At 62.6% G+C, this 24,841-nt stretch overlaps 1 protein-coding gene across 1 annotated transcript; it reads left to right on the forward strand.

Moving 5' to 3' along the window:
- Window positions 1-8,643: 8,643 nt before the first annotated feature.
- On the forward strand, window positions 8,644-24,828 carry CARD14 (caspase recruitment domain family member 14). Its single transcript, XM_008154996.3, has 20 exons — window positions 8,644-8,854; window positions 9,780-9,917; window positions 10,752-11,077; window positions 12,018-12,185; window positions 12,314-12,433; window positions 12,986-13,111; window positions 13,450-13,599; window positions 15,044-15,160; window positions 15,626-15,768; window positions 15,903-15,997; window positions 17,412-17,469; window positions 17,658-17,850; window positions 18,846-18,972; window positions 19,265-19,502; window positions 20,102-20,165; window positions 20,742-20,856; window positions 21,518-21,691; window positions 22,195-22,316; window positions 23,320-23,435; window positions 23,910-24,828. The coding sequence occupies exons 1-20, from the start codon at window positions 8,644-8,646 to the stop codon at window positions 24,115-24,117; spliced, it is 3,009 nt and encodes a 1,002-aa protein (XP_008153218.3). The 3' UTR covers window positions 24,118-24,828.
- Window positions 24,829-24,841: the final 13 nt, after the last annotated feature.

The raw sequence follows: 24,841 nt of genomic DNA on the forward strand, positions 1-24,841 counted from the left end.
CTGGGATGGACCCAGCAGCACCCATCCCTGAACAACTGAAGCAAGATTACAGGCAAAGTTCCACCTGGCGAGAATCACCCTAACGTGCAACCTTTACCAGTGCACACAGCGGGCAACCGTGTGGCTCACGGTGCACAGCCAGGCCTTACCGTGCCAGCCAGAGGCCCTTGGGAGGCCACTTGCAACCGGGAGCTGGTCAGGCTCACCCCAGACAGGGGACAACAGACAATGGCTTCCCCCGTTACAGAACGCTCTATTCAACTTAGGTTTTGTTTAAAATACATTTTTATTGATTTCAGAGAGGAAAGGAGAGGGGGAGAGAGCGAGAAACATCGATGATGAGAGAGAATCATCGATTGGCCGCCCCCTGCACGCCCCCCACTGGGGATGGAGCCCCACAACCCAGGCCTGTGCCCTTGACTGGAATCGAACCTGGGACCCTCCAGTCCGCAGGCTGTAGCTCCATCCACTGAGCCAGACCAGCTAGGACTCAACTTAGGTTTTAAGTGAGATGATGGGGATGGCTGAGGCTGAGGCTGCGGCTGGGACTCGAAGCAGGAAAATTCCCGGCAGCGCTGCAAATAAGAGTCCAGGCCTCGGCCCCGGGAACCCCAATCCAGGCAGCAAGCAGGATTGCTGGTATTCACCCTAGAGGACTCCCCCCACCCCCGCTTGTGTCCCATCAGAGTGGCCAGATTATGTAACTGGACAATCAAAGGGACTGGGCTGCCTGTCACCACTTGAGCCAATTAAGCAGGGACAGGGTTGGATCACATATGAGCGTTTATTCCAATCCTGCCGGCAGATGGAGAGCAGCAGGTCAGCCACAAACATGAGCCGCTGCCTGTATTGGGTAGAAGGACAAAGATGACACGGGGAAGTAGGCAAAGGGTATGCCGAGTGGGTAGTTGACAGGTAATGGGGTCTGGAGATTTGCAAAGGCCTGTGGGTATGCAAAGGGCTGGGAGTCTTGAAAGGGCTTAGTGATTTGCAAAGGGCTGGGGGTCTTCAAAAGGCTAGTGATTCTGGTTCCTGCAACAAGGTTGCTAATCTTTCCAGGATCATAGGCAGCTCCCTGATGGGGAGGATGGGCTGCATCCCCAGGTGAGCGCCCAGGTCCCACATGCAACTCCCAGCCAGGTTAGAATGTGCCTTAATCAACGAAACAACCTTGGCTAACAGAGCAGGACCCACATTTCTTGTAATTAAAGTTGGTCCCCAATATTCTAGTTCTGCTCCTCTCAGGTTCACCCACTAAACCAGGCACTAGTGCAGTGGGTCCTAACAGGTCCACACAGCAAGTAAAGGAGGGCTTAGTTCTCACGACACTCACGCCGCTGGCAGCGTATGTCCAAGCTGCCCAGCTGGCGTGGCTCAGTGGTTGAGCCACAGTTTGATTCTTGGTCAGAGCACATGCCTGGGTTTGGGGCTCCATCCCCAGTAGGGGGCGTGCAGAAGGCAGGCAAATCGATGATGTTTCTATCTATCCCTCTTTTTTCTAAAAATCAGTAAAAACATTAAAAAAAAACAAAACGTGCAACCCTTACAAGAGAATTGACCTGATAATTAGCACGCCATGCAAGGATGCAGGTACTAATCACATGTTAAGTATTTGCAAAGATGCATCTCTTTCTTAGATGTTAAGTGAAATAGAGCTGTGGGGTCTTAGGTCTCAGTCCACGGAGGCGTCTCCTGGGAGGGAGGTTGCACACACTGTTTTGTAAGCCGTGCTCCAGGGCTGCGTTGTAAACACGGATCTCCAAGACAGTTTAAGAAAAGAACATGACATCTCAGCCATTTTCATACTGGTGTTACGTGGGAAGCCAGGTGTGCCTGGATGTCCAGGGGAGGAGAGGCCAGGCCGGCTGTCCAGGAGCTCCTGCAGCTGAGGCCAGAGCCATGAGGAGGCAGGACTGGCTTGTGGCCACACCCTCCGGACCCGCCTCTTCCCCTGGGCCGGGGCTGGACTCGGGGTTAGACCAGGGGTGGGGAATGCTGTTAGGTCTGCCCCTGCCGCGGCGTTAGGGGTGAGTTAATGAATATGTGACCAAACGGCAGGCTAACATTTAAGCTGGTAATGTTGCACGACCTGAGAGTGACGTCAGAAATATCCCCACAGCCGTTGGCAGGAGACAGGGTCCCACCCTGGTGTGGACGGCCACGGTGGCTCGTCCCGTCCTGGGCAGCAGGAGGCTTGCGTGTAGGGCTCCTGGGCTGCCCTGGGTTCTGGGAGTCATCACTGCACGCCTTGATGTCCTGGGTCAGAGGGGCTGTCCCTGAAGGGAGCCTTCCTGCCAGAAACCCCACACGTCACCTGGTCCTCCATGGCAGACACGGTTCCTTTCCAGGTGCGACTGCCTTCCACCCACTCGCCTGGCGGGGCACCTGAGGAAGCCCCGAGCCCGGCCTGACCCCGTCCAACCGGCATCCGGGCACCAGACGTGCCTGGGCGTCTCCGGTGCTGGATTGGGCGGCGGGCAGGATGGACCGCTCAGCGCTGCCCTCAGGGCTGTGTCCAGAAGAGGGCAAGCCCGGCAGCATGCAGAGCAGTGAGAGGATTGCCGTTCCTTAGCTGCCCTGATGCACGTGAAGCGAGGCGAGGGCACGGTGGTGGTTACTGACGCGCGATGGCGATGGCGGTGGCGGGAGGAAGGTGCCACCGAGTTGTGAGAGGAGGTGGCCATGGGAACGCCCGGGGGGGAGGGTTCTAGGAAGAAGGAACAGGGAGTTCGAAGGCCGCCACATGGGCAGGGGATTGGCACCATCAAGGCAGGGAAAGCAGGTGGTGTGGCATCATGAGGGCAGTGTGGTGGGGGGAGGGGGAGGGGGAGCAGGGACAGATCAGGAAAGGTCTACAGGTGATGAAGTGGAGTTGAAGTGCATCATGGGTGCCTTAGTAGCCACTTCAAGGTGGTCTTTCTTTAAGGTGAAAGGAGCCAGGATGCCCCAGGATGGAAGATGACCTGGCTCTACACAAGAAAGACAAGAATTCTTGTCCTCTGGGGGTGACAGGCTCACAGTGGGACGCAGGCAAGAAACCAACAAGGAATTAGAATGCACAACATGCCAGCAGCCATGGGTCCAATATAGAGAAACGAACCGGGAAGTAGGGGGGAGGTTGGAGGTGTGGTGTTAGGTAGGATGGCCTGGGTAGGCCTCTCCGGGAAGGGAGCCTGTGAGTGGAGTCCTGAGGGAGGTGAGGGGAAGAACGTTGCAGGCAGAGGGAACTGCAAGTGCAAAGGCCCTGGGGCAGGAGTGTGCCCAGCGCCTCAGATAGCAGGGAGGCCCCTGTGTGTGGAGCAGGTGAGTGGAGATGAGGTCAGTGGGCCTCGTGCCCAGGTCATGGTGAGGACTTGGGGGCCTGTCGGCCAAAGGGAATGACATGACCGGAAGACCCCCCATTCACAGGATCGTTCTGTCTGCTGTGCAGAGAACTGGCACTGGGGGCCATGGGAGGAGGCAGCTAGGAAACTTACAGGGGTCCAAGTTTGTGGTGATCAGGGCAGAGCTATGCAGGTGTCCCACAGTTGAGCGTTTCGGATATACTAGTCCATTAATGTAGGAGAACCAAGACTGTAATCCAGCCCAGTCGTGTGACCTATAAACCAGGAGGTCACAGTTCAATTCCCAGTCAGGGCACATGCCCGGGTTGTGGGCTCGATCCCCAGGGTGGGGCGTGCGGGAGACAGCCAGTAAATGATTCTCTCTCATCGTAGATGTTTCTATCTTTCTCTCCTCCCTCTCTGAAATCAATTTAAAAAAAGACCATCATCCAAATCTAAGTAGTGGCCATTGAATGGCAATTCTAGAGGATCCCCTGGGATTGCTTAGAGCAAGCATGTTAAATGCGGCCACAATGAGTATTTTTGCGGCCCAGCCAATGTAACGGTACGTAAGGAATGTTTTAATAAAAACATCGTAACTTAGTTTTTACAATATCCTGTTATACGTAATTACTAATAACGAACTACAATGTTTGCTAATGACTGATTACTATAACCGTGTTGCATTCATCTCCCTTACGCGCAGGCGCACAATTTTTCTCCACTAATACTAGCAGCGAATATTTTAGCAGCCGATGGCCACGTCATTAGTCTTGGACGGACTTGTTCGGTGTGCGCAAGAGGAAATATTTCGCTTTCGGAGAACAAGAAAAATAGGTTTATTTGCGTTACGCTTATTAATTTGTGCAGTTATCCAGTGTCTGGTAAGTGAACGTTCAAGAAAAAAATATTAATTTTTATTAACATGTTCTACTATTTTATGTTAACGATGACTCATTTATTTCAGCCCTTTGTATTCACCTTGTCTCTATCGAAATAAACCTACATTTCTATGAAAATGGAAACTTTTGTTTTTTTGCGGCCACATACACTCCAGCCTTGTTTTTTTGGCCCGTGTTGGCCTGTGAGTTTGACATGCTTGGCTTAGAGACTTCCGGCTGATGGTGAGGACGGAAGAGGCTGCAGAATGAGTCCTGATGGTGCCAGGACATCGTCTGAGGGATTTGTCATGAACAGGCCGGCTGTTCCCAGACGGGAGAGGATCTCCCCCGACGCTGAGGCCAGACGCGCAGGCAGTTTCCAGAAGCTTCCATGGCTCTTGCAACTCCGCACACAGCCCTGCTGTAAGAATGTCCGGGGCTCAGTGATGCGTGCAGACTCGGGTGAGGCATCGCCCCTGGGCAGGGCCAGGCGGGCTTGCCTGTCAGACCTGCTCGCCTGCTGCTGTTCAGCCCAGACCGCCCCAGCGTCCCTTCTGCAGGACCAGGAAGGGCAGCATGGAGCCGGTCCCGAGGAGAGCAGGTCAGCACTGGGGAGGGCGGGCAGGCCCGAGGGGGTCTGAGAGCTGTCCTGGGGTGGGGGGTTTCCTCCCCAGGGGCGTGGAGCCTGGTGTGGGGCCGTTTGGTTTCGTTAAGCGCATGGGCGCGCTGTGGCTCAACTCCACCTTCAAGGAGGACAGTGTGGGCCGGGAGGGATGAAGGATGCTCTGTTTTGGACTCTGATGTCCGCATGGCACCCCAGGAGGAAAGAGGGGAAGAAGGGAGGGCTCTAGGTTTAGGAGTGGGGCGAGGAGGACCAGCTGCCTCATTTGTGGCTGCTTTAAAAACAAACAAACCATTTCCGGCTCATTTTGTGAGGCTCGCGAGAGACCGCGTCTGCTCACTCAGCCCTTCCCCGCTCGGCTGGTTTCACATGTTGGTGACCCAGGGCGTTGAGTCACACGGTGGGAGGCGCTGCCCTCACACGTGCGCCATCTGGCTGTCATCTGGCGCAGCGGTCGCCAGTCTCTCATAGACCAGTGGTCCGCGGACACAGGCTGGCGACCCCTGCTCTAGAAGGCGTGAGGGCAGCCCTGATGCCTGTGCTGCGCGAGAGGCACTCCGGGGACCCCCGGAGCAGGGGTGCAGGAGTGAGGAGGAAGTAGCAGAGGGCGGGGCAGCCGGCGGGAGGCACTCAGCTTCCTGGGCAGAGCACACAGTTGCTCCCAGCACCCCCGGGCAGAGGGCCGAGCCTGGTGAGCTGGTGCTGCCTGGGCTGGCACCTCGCCCTCCTCGTGTGTGTCTGCGTCTCTCCTCTTCCCATGGGAATACCCGTCACAGAGACCTCATGCCTCATCTTAACCTGCTTACATCTGCCGCGATCTCTTTCCTAAAAGGTCACACTCACCGGTGTTGGGGGTTAGGACGTTAGGGTGCCTGCAGGCCCCGCCTGGGCCGAGAGGAAGAAGAAAGACAGGGAGGCTGGTACCCACAGGTCAGGGCGGCTGGCCTACGGGAGGCAGGGCCAGGCCAGGCCCGGGAGCACCTCACCACCGCCCGAGCCTGCATCCTGTCCCGGGGGCCACGGCAGTGGGCATGGCCGCCGGCAGCTCTGGGACCTGTCTGTTTTAAGAAACAGCTTGACTGGGGTCGGATCTGGATCTGCACAGCTCGCCTGTGGCAGGAGCGCAGCGCAGTGGCTTGTAACGGTCCAGCCGTGCGGCCAGCACACCGGCCTTAGGACATTTCATCCTAAAAAGAACCCCCTGCACTTCAGCCACCCCCACCCCCAGCCCTCTCCTCAGAGGCCAGGAGCCACAGTCAGGGGTCTGAGGCCCTGCCTGCTCTGAGCTCCTGGTGCGGCCCGCAGCCCTCGGTGTCCCCGGCCTCTGCCTGCGCGGTCCCCTGGCCCCTCCCTGGGTGTGTCTGGGTCTCTCCTCGTCCCATAAGGACACCTGTCATATAGGGCTTCAGGCTCGACCTAATGACCTCAGCTGTCGCGACCTATTTCCAAAAGGCCACACTCCCAGGTGTTGAGGGGTTAGGACTAACATTTCTTTTGGGGGGACCACTGAGCCCACAACACCCTGGTTCATGAGCATCTATGGACTGTCCCCTGCAGAAATGGAATGACTGCCCAGGGGCAGCGAGACAGACCTACTCGAGGGCCTGCCCCCCTCCCCCCATCCTCACCTCCCCCCTGTCCCCTGTCCCGCAGGCCCTCCCTCCAGCAACCACCCTGCGGGGAGGGATCAGTGGGGTCTGGCCAGAGGTAAGGCCCCCACCCGCTGGCCACCGTGGCACCTGTCCACTCTCCTGGGCATCAGAGGCTACAGAGCCCAGTTCTCTTCCAGACCCGGGTTCCTGGCGCTGCGGGCGCTCTGCGTACCGGGCAGAGCCGGGGTTGGAAGGTCTGTGCCTTTGTTTCCTGGGTCAAAGTTTGCCTTTCCCCTCGCACTAGGCTCTGGGTCCTGAACTTTGAGTTTTGGAGCAAGTCACATGGCGTGAAGTCTCGTCAGATGCCCTGGGCACTGGTTTGGCAGGCTCTTCCTGCCCAGCCCTGCCCGCTGCCCGGAATCCGCAGAGGAGCCTGAGCCTGCAGCAGGAGGGGACACAGGCCAACTGCACGCCAGCCTGCTTACATCGCCAGTCTCTCAGGTGAGTATGCGCTGTGGGCCAGCCCTGTGGGGGGTGGGGGCGGCTGTCCGTGGAGGAGGACTGCAGCGGCCATTCCCATTTTCCTTGGTTTACACGCTGTTGGAGCATGTTCACTGCACACGCCTCTCAGGAGGCATTTGGCTCCAGCCAGGCAGCTGGTCATCCCGTGAAAAGGACCAGATCCCAGATTCTCAGGTCCAGGGCAAACACTCCCACCTGTGCCCCCTGTGCCCCCCCCCCCACCCGTGCACAAGGACTTCATGCACACGTGTGATGAGAAAAAGAAACAACATAATGTGCAAACACAGGACCATCGATGCGTCTCCGGCTTTCTTCCCCTCACGAGTCAGCCTGCAGCCAAGCAGGTGTGTGTAGCCGCGCGTATCCAGATTAAACCCTGGTCCCTGCTGAGGGCGGCGCCCTGTCCAGCGGATGCTGTTGTCCACAGTGAGAGTTAACAGTGGAGACACGGTGCGAGGTGGCCGTTGTACAGTCACGCCAAGTGCTGTGTGTTCCGTCACCTCGTTGTCCGGGCAGGAGGGGGCGAGGGGCAGAGAGACTGAGCACAGGACTGAGCTGGCGCTGACAATGCGTCTCCTTCAGGGATCTGAGGTCCGGGAAGGGGCGCGGGCGCTGCTGTTCGCAGGCTGTTTTCTATGCTCAAGACAGTCCACGTTCACAGCCGTTTAGGATGAGTTACGTGGATTAACAGGCTACAGGCCTTGTGCCCGGGAACTCGGTGTGCAGGTGTGCTCTGGGTGGGGGTGGGAGGAGCCCCTGAGGTCCTCCCAGCACTAGGGCTTGGGTCCAGCCCACTCAGCACGGCCCTCTCCTCAGAGGGCTGACGGGCTGTGACTGCTCAGGCACTAGATCCACACAGACCGGAGCTGGGACCCAGCCAGGACCTGCCCAGGCCCCACAGCTCAGCCCTCAGACGCCTGGCCATCTCCCCCTGCCCCCCACATACACACCAGCCGAGGGGTGTGGCCTTGACTGCTCACCCCCAAGAGCCGTCCTAGTTTTATGGCGACTCTAGTGCGCGTTTACAGCGCCGCGCCCAGGTGTCTCCGTGCCAGGGTCCTGGGGCTGCTGACAGCGACAGGCGTCCACCTGTGAGGACAAGCAGTCGCTTCCTGTGCGAGGCCCAGCCCTGGCCTGCTTCCCACTGATCGATGTGGACGCGGCACTGCCTCTGGGTGCCAGCTCGTCCAGCCTCCCGTTCCCCCAGGGCGGGGCTGGGGCTTCATCACCCCAGGAGCCTTTCGGGGCACCCTCCCTCTGCGCCCGCCCGGAGACGGACCGCCACAGGCGCGCTCTGTCTGTGCTGCGGCCGCAGGCGAGCCCAGGGGTTTGCTCCCTCCCGCGTCCCCCTGCTCAGGATCTGTGGTCCAGGCCCACCTCCTAGGCCAGTGCCGGTCGGGCCAGGCAGCAGCCTGGGTGTCAGAGGCTCATCACTGACCGCCCGGCACTGACTGCCCGCTGCCGGCTCTCCGTGTCCTGAGCCAGAGAAGCCAGGTCTCCCTCCGCCCAGGTGCAGTCGGTGTCCCTCCCGCCGGTCATAGGACACCGGGGCCAGGCTGGTGTCATCGACCTCTGTGGCGGGGGGGGGGGGGCCTCTCCTTCCCTGCCTGTCCGAGGGGAGGATGGGTGGAATGGGAAGGCCTCCGGGCCGGGGCCCTGCACTGACAGCCCGCTGCCACCGCCCTTTCCGTCCAGGTCCAGCCATGGCGGAGCTGCACCGCACGCACTCCTCGCTGGCAGCCCTGGACGAGGAGACGCTGTGGGAGATGACGGAGAGCCACCGCCACAGGATCGTGCGCAGCATCTGCCCCAGCCGCCTCACCCCCTACCTGCGCCAGGCCAAGGTGCTGGGCCAGCTGGATGAGGAGGAGGTGCTGCACAGCCCCCGGTTCACCAACTCGGCCATGAGAGTCGGTGAGCCTGCGCCGCGGGGCCCTCTGCTCAGCCAGAAGCGGAGGGGACCAGAGTTCTGGTGGGGGGGGGGCCTGTGTTAGTTTCTCCGGGGCCGCCCTAACAAATGACCGCAGTACTGGGTTCTCAGTTTGGCGGCTGAAGGTCTAAAGTTAAGGTGTGGGCGGGGCCACGCCCCCTCCGGTGGCTCCAGGCGAGCACCCTTCCTGCCTCTTCCAGCCTCTGGTGTCCCCGGGCACCCCTCGGCTGTGGCCCCGTCGCTTCAGCCTCTGCCTGTCCACATGCTCTGCAGAATGCCTCCGCTCGCGGGCCCCACTAATTACACCCGCGAAGACCCTTCTTCCAAGTCAGGTCCCACGGGCAGGCTCCAGGGGGACACTCCTTGGGGCCGGCCCGCCTGTTCCAGCCCAACTGACCTCTGTGTTTATTCGTTCAAAACCGGGAGAGCGCCTGGCATCACCATGTCAGCTCCTTAGAGCCGGTGGTGGGCGGTCAGTGCCGGGCCCCGGAGAGCCGGCGGTGGACGGCCAGTGCCGGGCCCTGGAGAGCCGGCGGTGGGCGGTAGCTACTGTCAAGATACTCTCTGCCCGTTGTCTGATGAGCCTCAGAAGCAGGAGAAATGAACCCAAGCTGAGAGCCATGGGGGCTGGGTGGGCCCGGGTCCTGGGTGCTGCTGCTTGCTGCTTTCCTCCCCCGAGCTAGGCACGCACACCCACATGTCCACCTGCGCACCTGGTAGGTCTCGGAGAGACCATCCTCTTCCTTAGTCTCTTACCTCCAGCTCTTAGCGCCCGGGTCGTAGTAGCTGCTCAGTAAATGCCGCCTCGCCCTTCTCCAGACTGACTGCACTCTGGGGGCAGAGGGGCCTGCGGCGGCAGAGGGTGCCCCGCCCAGCGCCTTGTCAGCCCAGACTGTCCTGTCCCCCAAGGGCACCTGCTGGACTTGCTGAGGGCGCGCGGGAAGAACGGGGTGCTCGCCTTCCTGGAGAGCCTGAAGTTCCACAACCCCGACGTCTACACCCTGGTCACTGGGCTGCAGCCCGACGTGGACTTCAGCACCTTCAGTGGTGAGAGCCGGCCTGCGACCGGAGCCTCCGGGTCCTGGTCACCTCTCTTCCCAACCCTGTTCCCGAGGCTCAGGCAGAGGTTCCGTCCTGCCCCGTCCAGCACCGGGGGGAGGAGACCCTCGGCACTGCAGTGGGATGGGTGGGAGAGGGAGCCCCTGGCCTGGGCTCTGAGGAAGAGGTGTCCCTAACTGCGGCGCCAAGAGGACGGCCTTCATGGACGTGGGCGCAGGGACGTGTCCTTTCCCCAGAAGAGCTCCCAGGCCGCTTGGGGCTGTGCGGGGGTGGCAGCGCCTGCCCGAGGGGAGGTCAGGCCGCAGCCCTGTGCCTGTGCTCAGCCCGCTAGGGGAAGGCTCACTGGGCTTGGTGGGGGGCAGGGGGAGTAATTCCAGGCTCCCCTGGCGGCACTGAGGGAGGTGGAAGTTCAGAGGGCGGGCCAGGAGCCCCAGAAATTGCACAGGAGGACGCTCCAGCGTGGCGCCTCGCAGGCTGTGCTTGTGCTGCGTAGTGATCAGTTACGCAGACTTACGGTCCTGTTCCTGTTTCGAGGATGACGTTCAACTGTGTTAGTATAAGCACGTCTGGGCTGGGGAGGGGCAGCGGGTCACACGGGACAGCCGAGTGGGAGAGAGAGTGGAAGGGAAGGAGGAAATTGAAGGGGAGTCCTTGTACCCAAATCTGGAATCAGGCACTTTATTGACCCCAATCTCATGTGTAGTTCGGCCCCGAAGCCTTGAAGGAGACGGCAGATAGGGTGGGTCCTCTTGAGAGTCCGGGGCAGGAAGCAAAGCCCTGGAGGACGAGGAGCGGGCAGGTGGTGATGCCAGCTCCCCGCAGGGCTCATGGAGACGTCCAAGCTGACCGCATGCCTGGCCGGGGCCATCGGCAGCCTGCAGGAGGAGCTGAGCCAGGAGAAGGGGCAGAGGGAGGCGCTGGCGCAGCAATGCCGGCGGCTGCAGGAGCGTCTGGGCCAGGCCGAGGCCCGGGCCGAGGGCCTGCAGCAGCTGGAGGCCGACCACGGCCGCATGAAGCGCGAGGTCAGCGCCCACTTCCACGAGGTGCTGAAGCTCAAGGACGAGATGCTCAGCCTCTCGCTGCACTACAGCAACGCGCTGCAGGAGAAGGAGCTGGCCAGCACGCGCTGCCGCGGCCTGCAGGAGGAGGTGCTGCGCCGCCGCCTCGCCCTCGCCCCCAGCCCCCAGCCCCGGGACTCCCTGCCCCGCCAGCCTGGGATGAGGCGCCCGCAGGAAGCTGGCCCTTTGCCTCCACCACCAGGGGGCCCCTCCCGTTGCCCCCCTGAAAGGAGCCTGCCTGCGATTCCCCCAGGCCTGGCTGGGGTGCCGTGCCCACGGTGGGGCGGCCTGCCGCCTATGTCTGGGCCGGGCAGGTCTGGCCATTCTGAGCTCCGCAGTCCCCTAGGCCTCATCCCTCCAGCTGTCGGTGTCGGTGTCTCAGCCGGTCCTGTGATTAGGAGCCCCGCGAACCCCAACAATGTCTTTTACTCCTTTTTCTGTTGGGGATTATTCTCTTCTTAGTGATTTGTGGGGTTCTTTAAATATTCATTTGCTTTTTGCCTTGATGGCTTTGGTTTTTCTTTTTTTGTTGTTAACCCTTAGCTGAGGATATTTTTCCGTTGGTTTTTTTTTAGAGAGAGTGGAAGGAAGGGAGGAAATGAAGGGGGGGAGAAAGAGAGGGAGAGGGAGAAAAACATCAATGTGAGAGAGACACGTGGGTTGGTTGCCTCCTACATGCGCCCCAATGGGGGCTGGAAAGTGGACCTGCAAAAAGGGTACAGGCTGGGACCGGACACCCAGCCCTTTGGTGCGTGGGCAGGTGCTCTAACCACTGAACACACCAGCCAGGGCGCTTGTTCTTTCATTTTATTTGGAAATAATTTCAAATTTATTTTAAAAATATACAAATACAATGGTGCAGAGGACTCCCATATGCCTTACTTTGTCATTTGCGCTCCCCCCACCTGTGTATGTTTCTGTGCACGCCCCCCCCCCCCCCCCACGCACACACAGTTTCCCTGAGCCTGGCGTGGTCTGGCCGGGATGCTCACGTCCTCCTACCCCGCTCCTGTCCTCTCGTCCCCCGCAGCTCTATCTGACGAAGCAGGAGCTGCAGCGCCAGAGGCTGTCCGCCTCCTGCGAGCGGGAGTTCCGAGAGCGGTCCCTGCGGATGGCTGACGGCCTGGAGCCCGGAGCGGAGGAGCTGAGCCGCCTGAAGGAGGAGAACGAGAAGCTCCGCTCCCTGACATTCAGCCTGGTAGGCCCGGCCCTGGGGGCAGTAATGTCACTCGCCCACCCGCCAGCAGCCTCCAGCTCCCGTTCCTGGGACGAGCTTCCCAGGGGCAGGCGTGTGGGAGCAGGGCCGGCTGACCCCTCTGTGCCCAGGCGGAGAAGGACATCCTGGAGCAGAGCCTGGACGAGGCGCTGGAGAGCAAGCAGGAGATGGTGGACCGCATCCACTCGCTGAGGGAGCGCGCCGTGGCCGCCGAGCGGCAGCGGAAGCAGGTGACCACGGCCTCACGCTGGGGAGACGGGCTCTTCAGTCCATGCTGAGCTTACGACCAAGTTTGCCTAAGTAACGGGTCACTCATTAGTTCATTCCTGTGTTGGCACCAACTCACAGTCCGAGACTAGAGGCCACAGCCGTGGGTGGGTGATGTGCAAACCGGCGGGCACATAGGTGGTGAGACCAAGGGCACGCTCGGGCAGGTGCGTGGGGCCCGCTGAGAGCCGGGGGCTTGCTGAGTGGCTGCCAATGGTGAGGGGCTGGTGGGGAGACAGGCCAGTGAGGGGACAGTGGGGAGACGGCCGGTGGAGGAGCATGAGCAGTGAGGGGAGTTATCTGTGCGCCCTGCTCTGGGCATGGGGTGAACAAAACGGCCACACACGCAGCGCCCACGCGATGTGGATGCTCCGCGCCGCCTGGTGGGCACAGCATCTCTGCGGCGCTCCTGGAAATCGCACTCGGCGCGCACGAGCTCACCCTGTTTCTCCCCGTCCCCTCGCTCTCCCTGACGCTCCCCCTCCTGTCCTCCACGGCTCCGCCCCTCGATCCAGTTCTGGGAAGAGAAGGAGCAGACCCTGCTGCAGTTCCAGAAGACCAAGGTGGACTGCGAGATCTACAGGGCGAAGGTGACCGCCCTGCAGAGCCAGGTGGCCGAGCTGCAGAAGGAGCGGGACCAGGTACGCGAGAGGCGGCGGGGCCGGGAGAACAGGAGCTGCCGGCGGCTGGGGGCTGGGGCCTCGTGCAGCCCGCCCTGCCTCCGTGGCAGCTGGTTCCAGACTTGGGGTCTCCCTCCTTGGTCCAGGCGGTTTCTCGACTCCCTCCATTGTCACCTGCTGACATGCTCACTGTCTGAGACTAGAGGTCACGTCTAGCGCCTCCCTTCATTTCCGTGCGCACTCTGGGCGGCGGTACACCCGCACACGGGACACGACAGTGAACCGTGGCGTGTGCCTGCGGGTGAGCCCAGTGTTGGCTGCCTCTTCATGCCCCGGGCACCCTGTGTCCCGGCCCGCAGGCCTACTCGGCCCGAGATGCCGCCCAGGTGGAGATTGCCCAGAGCCTGGCGGAGAAGGACGCGCTCCGCAGGAAGCTGTTCGAGCTCACCGACCAGGGCTGCGACCTGCGCCAGCAGCTCCGCCAGCTGCAGGCCGAGTCGGCACAAGGGGTGAGTCCTGCCCTGCCCTGCCCTGCGCCTGGGAGCAGGGGCAGGGTGCGCGTGGGGTGGGGCACGGTGGGAGGCAAGCTGGGCCCCAGTGTGGCCCTGATGATGGGCGATGGAGACAGACAGTGGGCAGCTGCGGCTGCCCTGCCTCTCCTTTCATGATAATGTCTTGCACATCCTGGAAGGGGTGGCCCGACAGAAGGTTCTGGAACCTGTCAGGTGTGGTGGTGGGCTGAGGAAAGAAAGATGAAGCTGAGCTAAAACGACTATAAAAGCCCTAGTTATGGTCTGGCTGGCAGCGCCAGTCCAGGCACCTGGTGTACGGGTGTGGGGAACGTGCCCAGCCCTTCTCCCTCACCCCTTCCCTCGTCAGCCGTGTGCAAAAGCACACAGGTATGCGGAGAGCAGACTGACAGGCCGCACACGGCTAACTGCTGTGTGTGCGTTTTGGAGGGTGGGTGAATTTCTCTTCTCTGATTGGTCTGTCCCCCCGTTTTCTATGTGTAGTATGTGTAGATACACGTACATACGTTATGTACCAGGTGTGTAGCCAGGAAGAACTATGTGCACGGGGGTGGGGAACGTCCAGCCCATATAAAGCCACAAAACCATTTGGTCCGGCCCTAACAAGGCACTAGGGTGAGTTAATTAAATGTTTGACCAAAAACCCTATGTGATAAAAGGGTAATATGCAAGTTGACCCTAACGGTGGACTGACTAGAACGACCGCCCGACCAGTCACTGTGAGGCGCACTGACCACCTCTCAGTCCCTTCTCCTGGTGGTCAGGCTCCGATCGCCCGATGGCGAACGGGGAGCTGGGGGGGAGGGGTGGCGGCTAGGGAGGGGGGCAGCTGTGGGCAGCCGGAGAAGATGGCCCTGGTTGCAGGCCAGGCCTAGGGACCGACCCGCGCACGGATTTCGTGCACCGGGCCTTTAGTATGTTTATATTGATTTCAGAGAGGAAGGGAGAGGGAGAGAGAGAGAGAAACATCAGTGATGAGAGAGAATCATGGATCGACATCTCCTATATGCCCCCTACTGGGGGTTGAGGCTGCAACCCGGGCTTGTGCCCTGACCAGGAATCGAACCGTGACCTTCTGGTTCATAGGTCGATGCTCAATCATTGAGCCACACCGCTGGGCACCGGCTGATTTTTAAGCTGATAATTTGTACGGCCCGTGAATGAGGGAATACATCTCCAAATGGGCCTTGGCAGAAAGACGGTTCCCACCCCTGACGTATCCCCTCCACCAGAAATGGAATGCTGCTCCCCAAGCCCAGTGCTGTGCACCCTGGTGGCCAGCGGGGGTCCCAGGCTGGGAGGAGGCGGCCCCGGGCTGGAAGCCGTGAGAGAAGGTGGAGAGGGGGAGGTGCCTGGGTAGAAACCCCGAGAGCATCCGAGGGGACCCTTTCCTGAATTAACCAGCCGCCTGGCGCTTTGGCAGCCCACGCAGGAGGCGGGGCCGAGGGAGCCCTGCTGGAGGGGAAAACAGCGGCTCGTGCGCATGTTCGCCATCTGCCCGAGGGACGACAGTGACGGCAGCTGCCTCAGCTCCTCCGAGGTACAGCAGGGCCCCTCCTGCCGGGGACAGGCCCGTGCAGACGGAGGGGCCCGGCACGTCGTAGGTGCTGGGGAGAGACAGGTGGGCCAGGCTGCGGCCAGGCCCACACTGTCCTCCTGGCGTCCTGGGCCCCACTCAGCATCTTGCACAGCCCACCCATCAGCACGTGACCCTCCCTAGTCAGTCACTTGGTGTCTCCGGGCCTCGATCGCTTTCTCTGTAAAGCGGGAAGGTTATTTTTATTTGTTGTGAGGACTCAGCGATCTAAAATACAGGAAACAGCTCATAGAGTGCTGGCACACAGTAGGTGCTGGACTAATGTGCCCTGATGCTGTGTGCTCCCCCTCCCTGCCCCTCCCTGCCCCTCCTCGCCCTGATGCTGTGGCCATGGCTTATTCCCTTTCCAGAGCAGGGAGGGGTCGTGAGCCCATGAGCTCGCGCTGACCCTGCCTCACCGTCCCCCAGTCTCAGCTCTGGTCGGACCTGAGCGCCACATCCAGCCGCGAGCTGGTGGACAGCTTCCGCTCCAGCAGCCCCGTGCCCCCCAGCCAGCTGTCCCTGTACAAGCGAGCCGCGGAGGACTTCCGGGAGGATCCTTGGTCCTGCAGGTAGAGAGGACGGCATCAGCGTCGGATGACACGGGTCCCCTGGTGGCTCACCGAGGATGAGGGCCGGGCAGGAGGGCGAGAGCCGGGCAGGCGCTGAGTGCTCCGGGCCCGAGCCATCTTCTTCCTCCGCGCAGTGACTTCTCAGAAATCCTGGAGGGGGACTGGAGAGGCTCCCCGGGAGCGAAGGCGAGTGACGCCGACCTGGATTATGAGATTGTAGAAAGAGCAGGTGAGTGTGTCCCGCTGCCAACCTCTGCAGCCGCCCACCTCTCCTGGGCGGGCCACAGAGCCAGGAGGAGACAGAGGACAGGTCTCCTCGGGGGCCGGGCAGAGGGAGGGGAACTGGAACGCTGCCCTGACCCGGGCCCCTGGCAGTTCAGGCCGGTGCCAGCTGCTCTGTGCCTGGTGTCCTCTCCATTGTCACCTAGCCGTGAGGGAGTTGATTGTCTCCATGCCTGCTCAGCTCAGATGTTCAGACAGCTGCTCGTTCTGTCCCTCCTGCTCTGGACCCTGGGCACTCAGGCTGCCAGGCTGCAGTGCCGCTCCCGCTGGCCGGGCACCTGTGGGCACCTCTCCACCTTTCCCTGTGGCTTATGCCTTGTATCTGTCACTTAGCTGGTCCTCTCTCCTTCCCAAGCCGTGTGCCCCTCACGTCGGCCTCCTTCCCTCCCCACCCTGCGCTCCTACCCCAGCCTTGGGCTTCACAGAGTAGGTGCTCAGCACCCCGCCTGGAATTCACCCTGCGGCCACCAGGGGGTGCACGCACCCATGCTGGTCCACAGAGGCACCTGTGGTGGGCAGTGGTCACATGGCCAGGAACCTTCCTCCTTCCCGATCACTGGTGGTTTTGTTTGTGGCGGTGACCAATGGAGAGGGTGCGCCAGGGGAGCCAGCTGGCTGAGGCCAGGGGGACAGGGTGCTTGCTGCTGCTCCTCTGTGTGATCCCACGTAATGTCCCGCGTTCACGCGTTCTAGTGGAATTCGCCTCCAATACGCCAGGAGCGCCCAGTGGCCTCCACGTGGCTGGGATGTACTCAGGAACAGGGTTTCCTGTGGGCTGGGCACAGGCCGGGGCAGGCGGCAGGCAGTGTCCGCCCTCTGCTGGCCTCTGGTCCTCCGGGCGGGCGGTCCACCAGGTGGAGGAGCAGCCTCCACCGCCCGGAGGGAAGCCGCCGCCGGGGCTGGGCCCATCGGCCTCCCAGGCTGCATGTCCAAGCGCAGAGCTGGGGGACGCCCCGGACAGCGAGGCCCAGGACTGCCAACAGGAGGCCCCCACAGCAGCAGCTGGCGTGGCCCGGGGGAAGCGGGAGCAGCCGATGCGGGCAGCAGGCGCTGCTGTGCAGAAAGGCGGGCCCGGGTTCCACCGATTTGACTGTTGGAATGAAGGTGGACGTGGATTCTAGCTTCCCCATCTCATAAAACGGGGGCAGCATTCAGTCTCACAATAACACAGTGGAGGCCAGACCCAGGCAGGTGCAGCTCTCCAGCAGCTCCTCCTGTGTGGGGAGAGATGAGTCAAGGTCTAAGCAGCAGGAAGGAGGAGGACGAGAAGGTCAGCCTCTGTCGAGGTGGCTGAGGGGACTGAGGTAGCGTGTGGCCTGTAGGGAGGCCGGCGCGGGGTCTGAGCCTTTGCTTCTGCCTAGACCTGGAGTCTGAGAGCGGCCCACAGCTGGTCTCCAGGGGCATCTGCGTCTCCGCCAGGTGAGCAGCGGGGTGGGGGTGGGGGTGGCGGGGGGGGACCGGGCCAGCAGGTGGCACAGTGAGGGCTGTTAGCAGGCCACAGCCTTTTTGAGGGTGGGATCATGGCAGGAAGGGGGGTGGAGAATTCCAGAATGCTGGGGCTGGGGCAGAGCCGGGCTGCACACGAGCTCCGTCGCCCCTTCTTGCAGCAGCGTCCCGGTGCGGCGGCGGCCGGCCCGGAAGCTCCCAAGCCAGGCCACGGTGCTGGCCTTCCAGGGGGACGCCCTGCTGGAGCAGATGAGCGTCATCGGCGGGAACCACACGGGCATCTTCATCCACCGCGTCACCCCTGGCTCGGCGGCCGACGAGATGGCCTTGCGCCCGGGCACGCAGATCGTCATGGTGAGTTCAGGGCTTCCTGTTGCTGTTGTTAACGGTGTCTCGTCGTCAGCTCCCGTGCGTGTGCGTGTGCGTGTGCGTGTGCGTGTGCGTGCTCGTCTGTGTGTTCAAATACACATACCGCGAGATCCACCACTCTAACTCTTAAAACTTTCTGTTGTGAAACATTCACGATGCTGCAGAAAACATAAATGTGCACCTCAGCTAACTACCATTAAGTGACTACAGCAGCAGGGAGGGGACTTGGATGTCGCTGAAACGTGAACTTGAAGCTTTTTAACAATTGTAAGAAATTCACAAGATAGGCGTCACCCGTTCCCGAGGCTCGCCCGTCCCCCGGGGGAAACCCGTCCCCACGCCACCGGAGCCCTTTCTCCGTGTCTCGTGGTCAGTGGCATTGTGGTTACAGCCGCAGAGCCCTTCCTGGTGTTTGGGGACACTCCTGAGACCCGAATGGGCCAGTTCAGTTAAAGGCACATGTTCCTTCTCCCTATAAAGTGCCCTCTCCTCGCGTGAGGCAGCGAGGGAGTGACTGGAGGGACAGAGAGCAGGGAGCTTTCCCAGCGGGGCTGGGGGTGGCCGCGAGCAGTGGACGCCGGGGATGCCGCTGACATCCTACAGGGCCCGGGCGGCCCCACAGCACAGAGTGCCCTGGCTCCAAATGTCAGTCGTCCCAAAGCCGAGAACCTGCGATCTAGAACGAAGGTCCATTTTGGAGAGCAGACACTGGGTCCTGGGTGGTGCTCTCAGCATGCGGGTGGGAAGGGGTTGGTGGTTGACTCAGGGTGGGAGCATGTGTGGCTTGAAGGAGCCAGATGCAGATGCCCCGGTTCAGAGCCTGGGACAGAGGCCCTGATGGGCGTGTGGATGGCTGGGGGTGCATGTGGACGGCTAGGGGTGCGTGTGGATGGCTGGGGTTGGGGGTGAGTGCAGATCTGTGCTCAGGCTCCGCCGCCGAGCCTGGTCGATAGCGGCCCGCCCCGGTGGTCTGCCCCCAGGTGGACTGCGAGGCCACGGAGCCCTTCTTCAAGGCTGTCCTGCAGGGCGTGACCCTGGAGCAGGCTGTGGGTCTTCTCCGCAGGGTGGACGGCTTCTGCTGCCTGTCTGTGAAGGTCAACACGGAGGGTACACACTCCCCCACCCCCACCCCCAGGAGCTCCCCTCAGGACCTGCCCAGCCGCCCAGTCCCGGCTCTGAGCCTTGGCCGTGCCTGCCCCAGCCCCCATGGCCTATCCCAGAGCCAGGCCGCACCTCCAGTCTGCAGAGGCCCCCAAGGCAGCTGGGACCTCTCACCCACTGACTCTGGCACCAAGGTGGCTCCCGGGACTTTGGGGTGGTACCTTCTGTCCCTCCTTTCACATTCCAGAACTTTCCTCCTGTGGGTCATGGCCAGGGCTGATCTGTCCTCTCTTACCAGGTTATAAGAAGCTGGTCCAGGACCTGGAGGCCAAAGCAGCCACCTCAGGGGACTCCTTCTACATCCGGGTCAACCTGGCCCTGGAGGGGCGGGCGGCGGGGGAGCTGCCGGTGCACTGCGGCGACATCTTGCACGTCACAGACACCATGTTCCAGGGCCGCGGCTGCTGGCACGCCCACCGCGTGGGCCCCTACAGCACCAGGGACACGGAGGGCGGCACCATCCCCACCTACGCACGGTGAGCGGCCACCTCCGGGGAGGGGACACTGCCCGAGTGGAATCCCCATGTGCCACCCCCAAGTGGACAGCGTTTGTTTGTGAAAAGGGGGACCTCGGTTCTAGATCTTTCGGGCCATCGTTTCCAGCCTCAGCGCTGCGACCTGGGGGCCCCCGCTGCTGGGGGCTGCCTGGCACCGCCGGCCTGAGCAACTCCCTGGCTCATGCCGGCCCCGACCCGTGAAAGCCAGCACTGTCTCCAGACTTCGCCACGTCCCCGGAGGTGGGCTCGCAGTCACCCGGTGTGTCCAGGACTGTGCTGGTTTTAGCACAGAAAGTCCCACCTCCCAGGACCCTGACCTGGGACAGTTGGGGCAGGGCCGACCCCTCCCCCCAGCAGCATCCGCCTGCCGGAGCCGTGTCCCAGGTCAGGCGGTGCGCACGGAGCGTGGAGTCGGGGTGGTGCCGCTCAGCTCAGCGGTGCAGGGCGGCCAGGAGCCACGTCCCACCCCGGCTCACACCGCCCACCAGCGGCGCCTCCGGTGGGCGGGGACTGGCAGGGTCTCAGAGGCGCCCTGGGCGGGGGGCGGAGCCTCCTGGCAGCCTGTCTCCTCCTCCCAGGGCACAGCAGCTGCTCATCACCCTCCTGCGGGACCTGGCTCAGCAGAGCAGCTCCGCCCGCAAGGTGAGGCCCCGCGGGGCCCTGCCTCTCCCTGCCTCCTTCCTCCCTGGGCTGGCAGAGGGGTGGGGGCTGGCTAGGGGTCCTGTTGGGAGGGTGTAGGCTACTGATCTGAGGGGGTCTCCCTGCGAGTCCCTGCCCCATGGGCCCTGCACACCTTGCCCTGGGCCCGCCCGGCCCGCAAGTTCCTCCACCGCGAGCAGAGGCGCTGGACGTGCTCACCCGGTCGCGCCCCTGCACCCCGCCGCCTGGCCATCTGCACCCATTACTCCCTCTGAGGGCGGGGACCTGGTGTCCTCCCCACAGAGGACACTCAGTGCCCTGAGCGAGGAGCTAGGGCGCCCCTCCCCCCCCACCTCCATCACAGCGGGTGAGGTGTGGGGGCCGCCCTCACTGCCGTGCCCTGGGCGAGGGCCTCTGCCCCAGGACCCTCTCCTGCTCCCTTCTCCTCCCTGGCACGCGGCCTGGGCTGTTCTGTGGGCACAGCCTGAAGGTCCAGGGACCAGCCTGGATCCCCCGGTGGGGCGGTGCCTGCCCCGGCCCGGTGGGGACGGCGGGACAACTGGCTCCTTCTCCCTCCAGCCGTCTCCTGGAGGCCCCCAGAGGTTGGTCCGTATCGTCACTGTGGACAGAACCAAAGCCAGCGCCCCGTGCTCACCCTTTGACGGGGCCCAGTCAGACCCCAGCCAGCTGGGAGGTGAGGCGGGGCGGGAGGGGCTGGGGGAGGCCTGGCTCCTCGAGGCCAGGGCGTTGGGAGGGCCTGCAGGCTGCTGGGCTGGCTCAGGATGGATCCTGAGAACCATACTTGGCGCCTGGGTGCCTCTCTGGAGAGGTGAGTTGGGTAAGGTCTGAGGCCCCGAGGGAGGTCAGCACGCAGCGCCATGCGGGTAAAACCGAGCTGTGAGGGCGGTGGGGGTGAGTTTAGAGTAAGCTTCATCCATCTGAGCTTAGTTCCTTCTTAAAAAGTTTTTTGGGTGCATAATATAGGGGGGCTGCGAGAACGGATAGCAGGCTGAATGGTTGGGAGGGAGGCGGGGCCTGGAGTGAGGGGAGCGTGGGGCGGGCGTCCAGGTGGCGCTGGGGGCGAGGAGAGGGTGATGGGAGGGAGGAGGAGGCCTTCTCCATCCTCCCTGTGGCCAACGAGGCAGGTGGGATCAACCGCACTACCAGCTGGGCCTGGCCGCCACAGTGTCCGTGGCCACCGGCACGCAGGCTGTTCAGCCAGGGCGGGCGGGACTCGGCCCTGGAGCCGGCGCCCTGCAAGGCCGTCCCTATAGGTGTGGGGGCTGCTCGGGTGCAAAGCGCAGGCCCTGCTGCGGGCGGGGCCTGGGACCGCTCATGACTCTTCTCCCCCACAGACGCCTCCCCCAGGGGCTTCTGGGCCGAGAGCTGCGTCACGCTAGCGCCCTACACGCGGGTGCACCCCCGCCGGCCCAGCCGGCCGCGGCCCGTGCTCCTCGTGCCCGGCTTGGTCGGGAGGATCCTGAGTGAGAAGCTCTGCCTCCTGCAAGGGTTTAAGACATGCCCGGCAGGTGCGCTCCCCCCCCCCCCCCGGGGCCCCACCTGTGCGCGGGGCGGGCAAGGCCTGGGCAGCTGCCAGAGGGGCTCCAGGAGAGCAGCGGAAGGCGCCACGCCGGGGCGTACAGCACCCGGGCTCTCCTCCAGGCTGAGGCGGCAGTGGGACCAGGTCTCTGTGTCCGCCTGGCGCAGAGGATCTTGGGAGGTCCTCCCTCTCTTCTGGCTCCTGGTCCTCGGCTCCCTGGCTTGTGTGCACCCTCCTCCCTTAACCTCTGCATCACGTGGCGTCTCCCGTGTGCCTTGTCTCCACGGGAGCTTCCTGTAAGGACCCAGCCCCCGGGTAGGGTACCCTGCAGGGGCAGCCTCTGAGTGGGAAGCACAAGGTCAAGTTCACGGAGAGGACACCTAGGGAGAGCTCCCCAGCGCTGGCGGGGCCCCGGGGGCAGGGGGTACAGCGTGGGGCTCCCTCAGGACTCCAGGGGTTGGGTGTGTGACCTCCGCCCACTGTCCCCCTCAGAGTGCTTGAGCCCGGAGGAGTGCGAGGCCGCCAGCCGGAGAGGGGGCATTGTCCAGGAGGGGGAGGCCACCGGCAGCCACTGCTGGGTGTCCCGCGCGGCCCTGGAGCGCCTCATGGAGAAGGTAGGGCTGGCGGGGCGGGCGGGAACGGGCAGGGGTTGGAGGCCGGAGGTGGGACCAGGGTCCCGTGGCCTTGGGGAGTCTGAACTCCCTGGAGCCTGTTTCCCAACGCAAGAGGCGGTTAATGGCATCTGTGAGTGACTAAATGAAATGGAAGTAGCACTCATGTTCTAAGGCTCAAGTACAGGAAAGCTCACTGTGAGCTACCCAGTGTTACATGGATACAAGGCGGCCAGGCCGGCGGCCAGCGGAGGCGGGCGCCCTGTGCCCCCAGCCCCGTGCCCCGAGGAGGCGCTGCGGACTCGTGGGGACTGACCCGTGCGCAGGCCCCTCAGCCCCAGCATGCAGCTCCATGCTTCTAGGTGCAAAGCACGCGTGAGGATGCTAGAATGACTGCTTTTTAAGTCCAGGCCACGTTGGTTAACTTTACGTGAGTTTCAGGTGTCAGCATTGTAATTCTACGTCTGTGTACACGTTAGCGTGTTCACCACCAACAGTCTAGTTTCCATCCGTCGTCATACACTTGATCCTCCACCCGTGTCACCCTCCCAGCCTCCCACTCTGTTCCATGTCTATGGGTTTTGTGCTTTGCTTGTTTTTTTTTTTTTTTAATATATTTTTAAATTGATTTCAGAGAGGAAGGGAGAGAGAAACATCAATGATGAGAGAGAATCATTGATCGGCTGCCTCCTGCACGCCCCCCACTGGGGATGGAGCCCACAACCCGGGCCTGTGCCCTGACCAGGAATCGAACCCTGACCTGGTTCATAGGTTGACGCTCAGCCCTGAGCCCCGCTGCTGGCTGTTTGTTCATTTTTCTGGCCTCACGTCTGCCACTTGGCAGAACACCCTGCAGATGGATGGAGCTGCCGACAGCTGTGCCACCAACACCCTGCAGGCCCGGACAGCTGTGGACTCTCCCGTTTCCTGTACCAACACAGCCCTGCCCGGTCCCCTCAGCATCGCTCCCGGATGGCAGACTTGACACGTCCCTCTTCTCCCCCAGAACACCCACGCCCTCCTGGACGTCCCTCTGGACAGCGTGCGCGCCCTGCACAGCATGGAGATCTTCCCCATCGTCCTCCACGTCATCATCAACGAGAAGGCGGCCAAGAGACTCAGGTAGGTGCGCCCGGGGCTGGCGGGGCGGCTCCCGACTGGGCCCCTCCGGAGGCCCTCGTGTCTCTGGAGCATGTGACGGGATTCCTGGAAATGTCGCAGGGTGGGTCCCCCACAACTCTGGGACAGAGACTCCTCTCCCCCCCGGGAAGCAGCCCAGAGGACAGCGAGGACTTGGCACCTGCGCTGACTCAGTAAGGCCCTGTCTGCTGGGCCACAGGGACCCGCCTGCTCCGTGGCAAGGACCACGCCGGAGGCCGTGGCTTGTTCACGGCTGAGGACAAGCCCAGGTGTCCTGGGCCCTTTATGATTTGACACCTGAGGCTGTAGACTAGACGCCCGGCCCCGCCCGGCCGTGTGGCCTGGGGCCCTGTCTCTTCAGGACCCCGGGACACTGGCTGCTGCACCCAGGGGTATCTGGTCCCCTGGGATCCTGGGCTGGGGCGCTGTCCCCCTGAGCCGCCTCTGGCCCCGCAGGAAGGCCCTGCAGCGGCTGGGCGCCTCGGAGGAGCAGCTCCTGGCGGCCAGCAGGCAGGAGGAGGGCGAGCTGGACAGGGCGCCCTGCCCCTGCTGCAGCCTGGCCCCCGAGGCCTGGGGTGACCTGGACACGCTGCTCAGCTGCGTCCGCTTCGCCATCTGCGACGAGCAGAAGAAGGTGGTGTGGACGGAGCAGAGCCCCCCGTGACAGATGCTGTGTCCTCCCGGCTGGCGGATCCCGCGCCCTGTCCTGTGGGCTCAGCTTGGGGTGCTCACCACACACGCCCCCTCAGGTCCCCTCACTGGAGTCCGACCACCACCCTCGCCACGTGCAGGTCACAGATGGGCACTCAGACCGTCCGCTCTTTTTTGCGTAAACCCTCTCCTCTCACCAGGGCTGGCATGGTCTGAACTGACACCCCGAGGACGCTCCATGGGTGGGTCCTGGCGCCCTCCCCAGAGCTGGAGGTCCAGGTGTCCCCAGATTAGTGCCCATCTGACCGACCCCTGAACTTTGCTCTGCATTTCCCTGTGCCAGAGGTTCCTCCCACACCCGGGGAGGTGGCAGGAGGCAGCACTGTGCCCAAGGTCGGGTGCCCCTGCCCAGGCGGAGGTGCAGACCGCCGAGCACCAGCCCGTGCTCTCGGCTGCTAGTGCTGATGCTCAGTGACTCCGTGGCGGCTGTTGACCACTGAGGCTCGTCTCCAAGTGACGACAGTGTCTTCAGGGGTCTGTGCCCCAGACCCCTCTGCAGGGGCCGGCGCTCCTCCGGGCTGAGTACTGCCTCTACCAGCGTACCCCTCCCCCCACCTCAGGCCACCGTGACACAGTTGGGTATTGCCCAGGGGAAGCCCCCAGGCCCTCACCGGCCCAGCCGCCCCCTCACAGACTGGAAGTCCCTGGACAGCAGCGCGGGAATCCCGGGGGGCTGT

This window comes from Eptesicus fuscus, chromosome 20 (genome assembly GCF_027574615.1).
Source record: "Eptesicus fuscus isolate TK198812 chromosome 20, DD_ASM_mEF_20220401, whole genome shotgun sequence".
Taxonomy (NCBI): Eukaryota; Metazoa; Chordata; class Mammalia; order Chiroptera; family Vespertilionidae; genus Eptesicus; species Eptesicus fuscus.

Coding starts and splice junctions, on each gene's coding strand:
- CARD14 (XM_008154996.3), top strand. CDS start 8,644: ATGGCGGAGCTGCACCGCACGCACTCCTCGCTGGCAGCCCTGGACGAG. Junction 17,470..17,657: donor GGCATCTGCGTCTCCGCCAG/GTGAGCAGCGGG, acceptor CCCTTCTTGCAG/CAGCGTCCCGGTGCGGCGGC. Junction 20,857..21,517: donor AGACCCCAGCCAGCTGGGAG/GTGAGGCGGGGC, acceptor TCTCCCCCACAG/ACGCCTCCCCCAGGGGCTTC.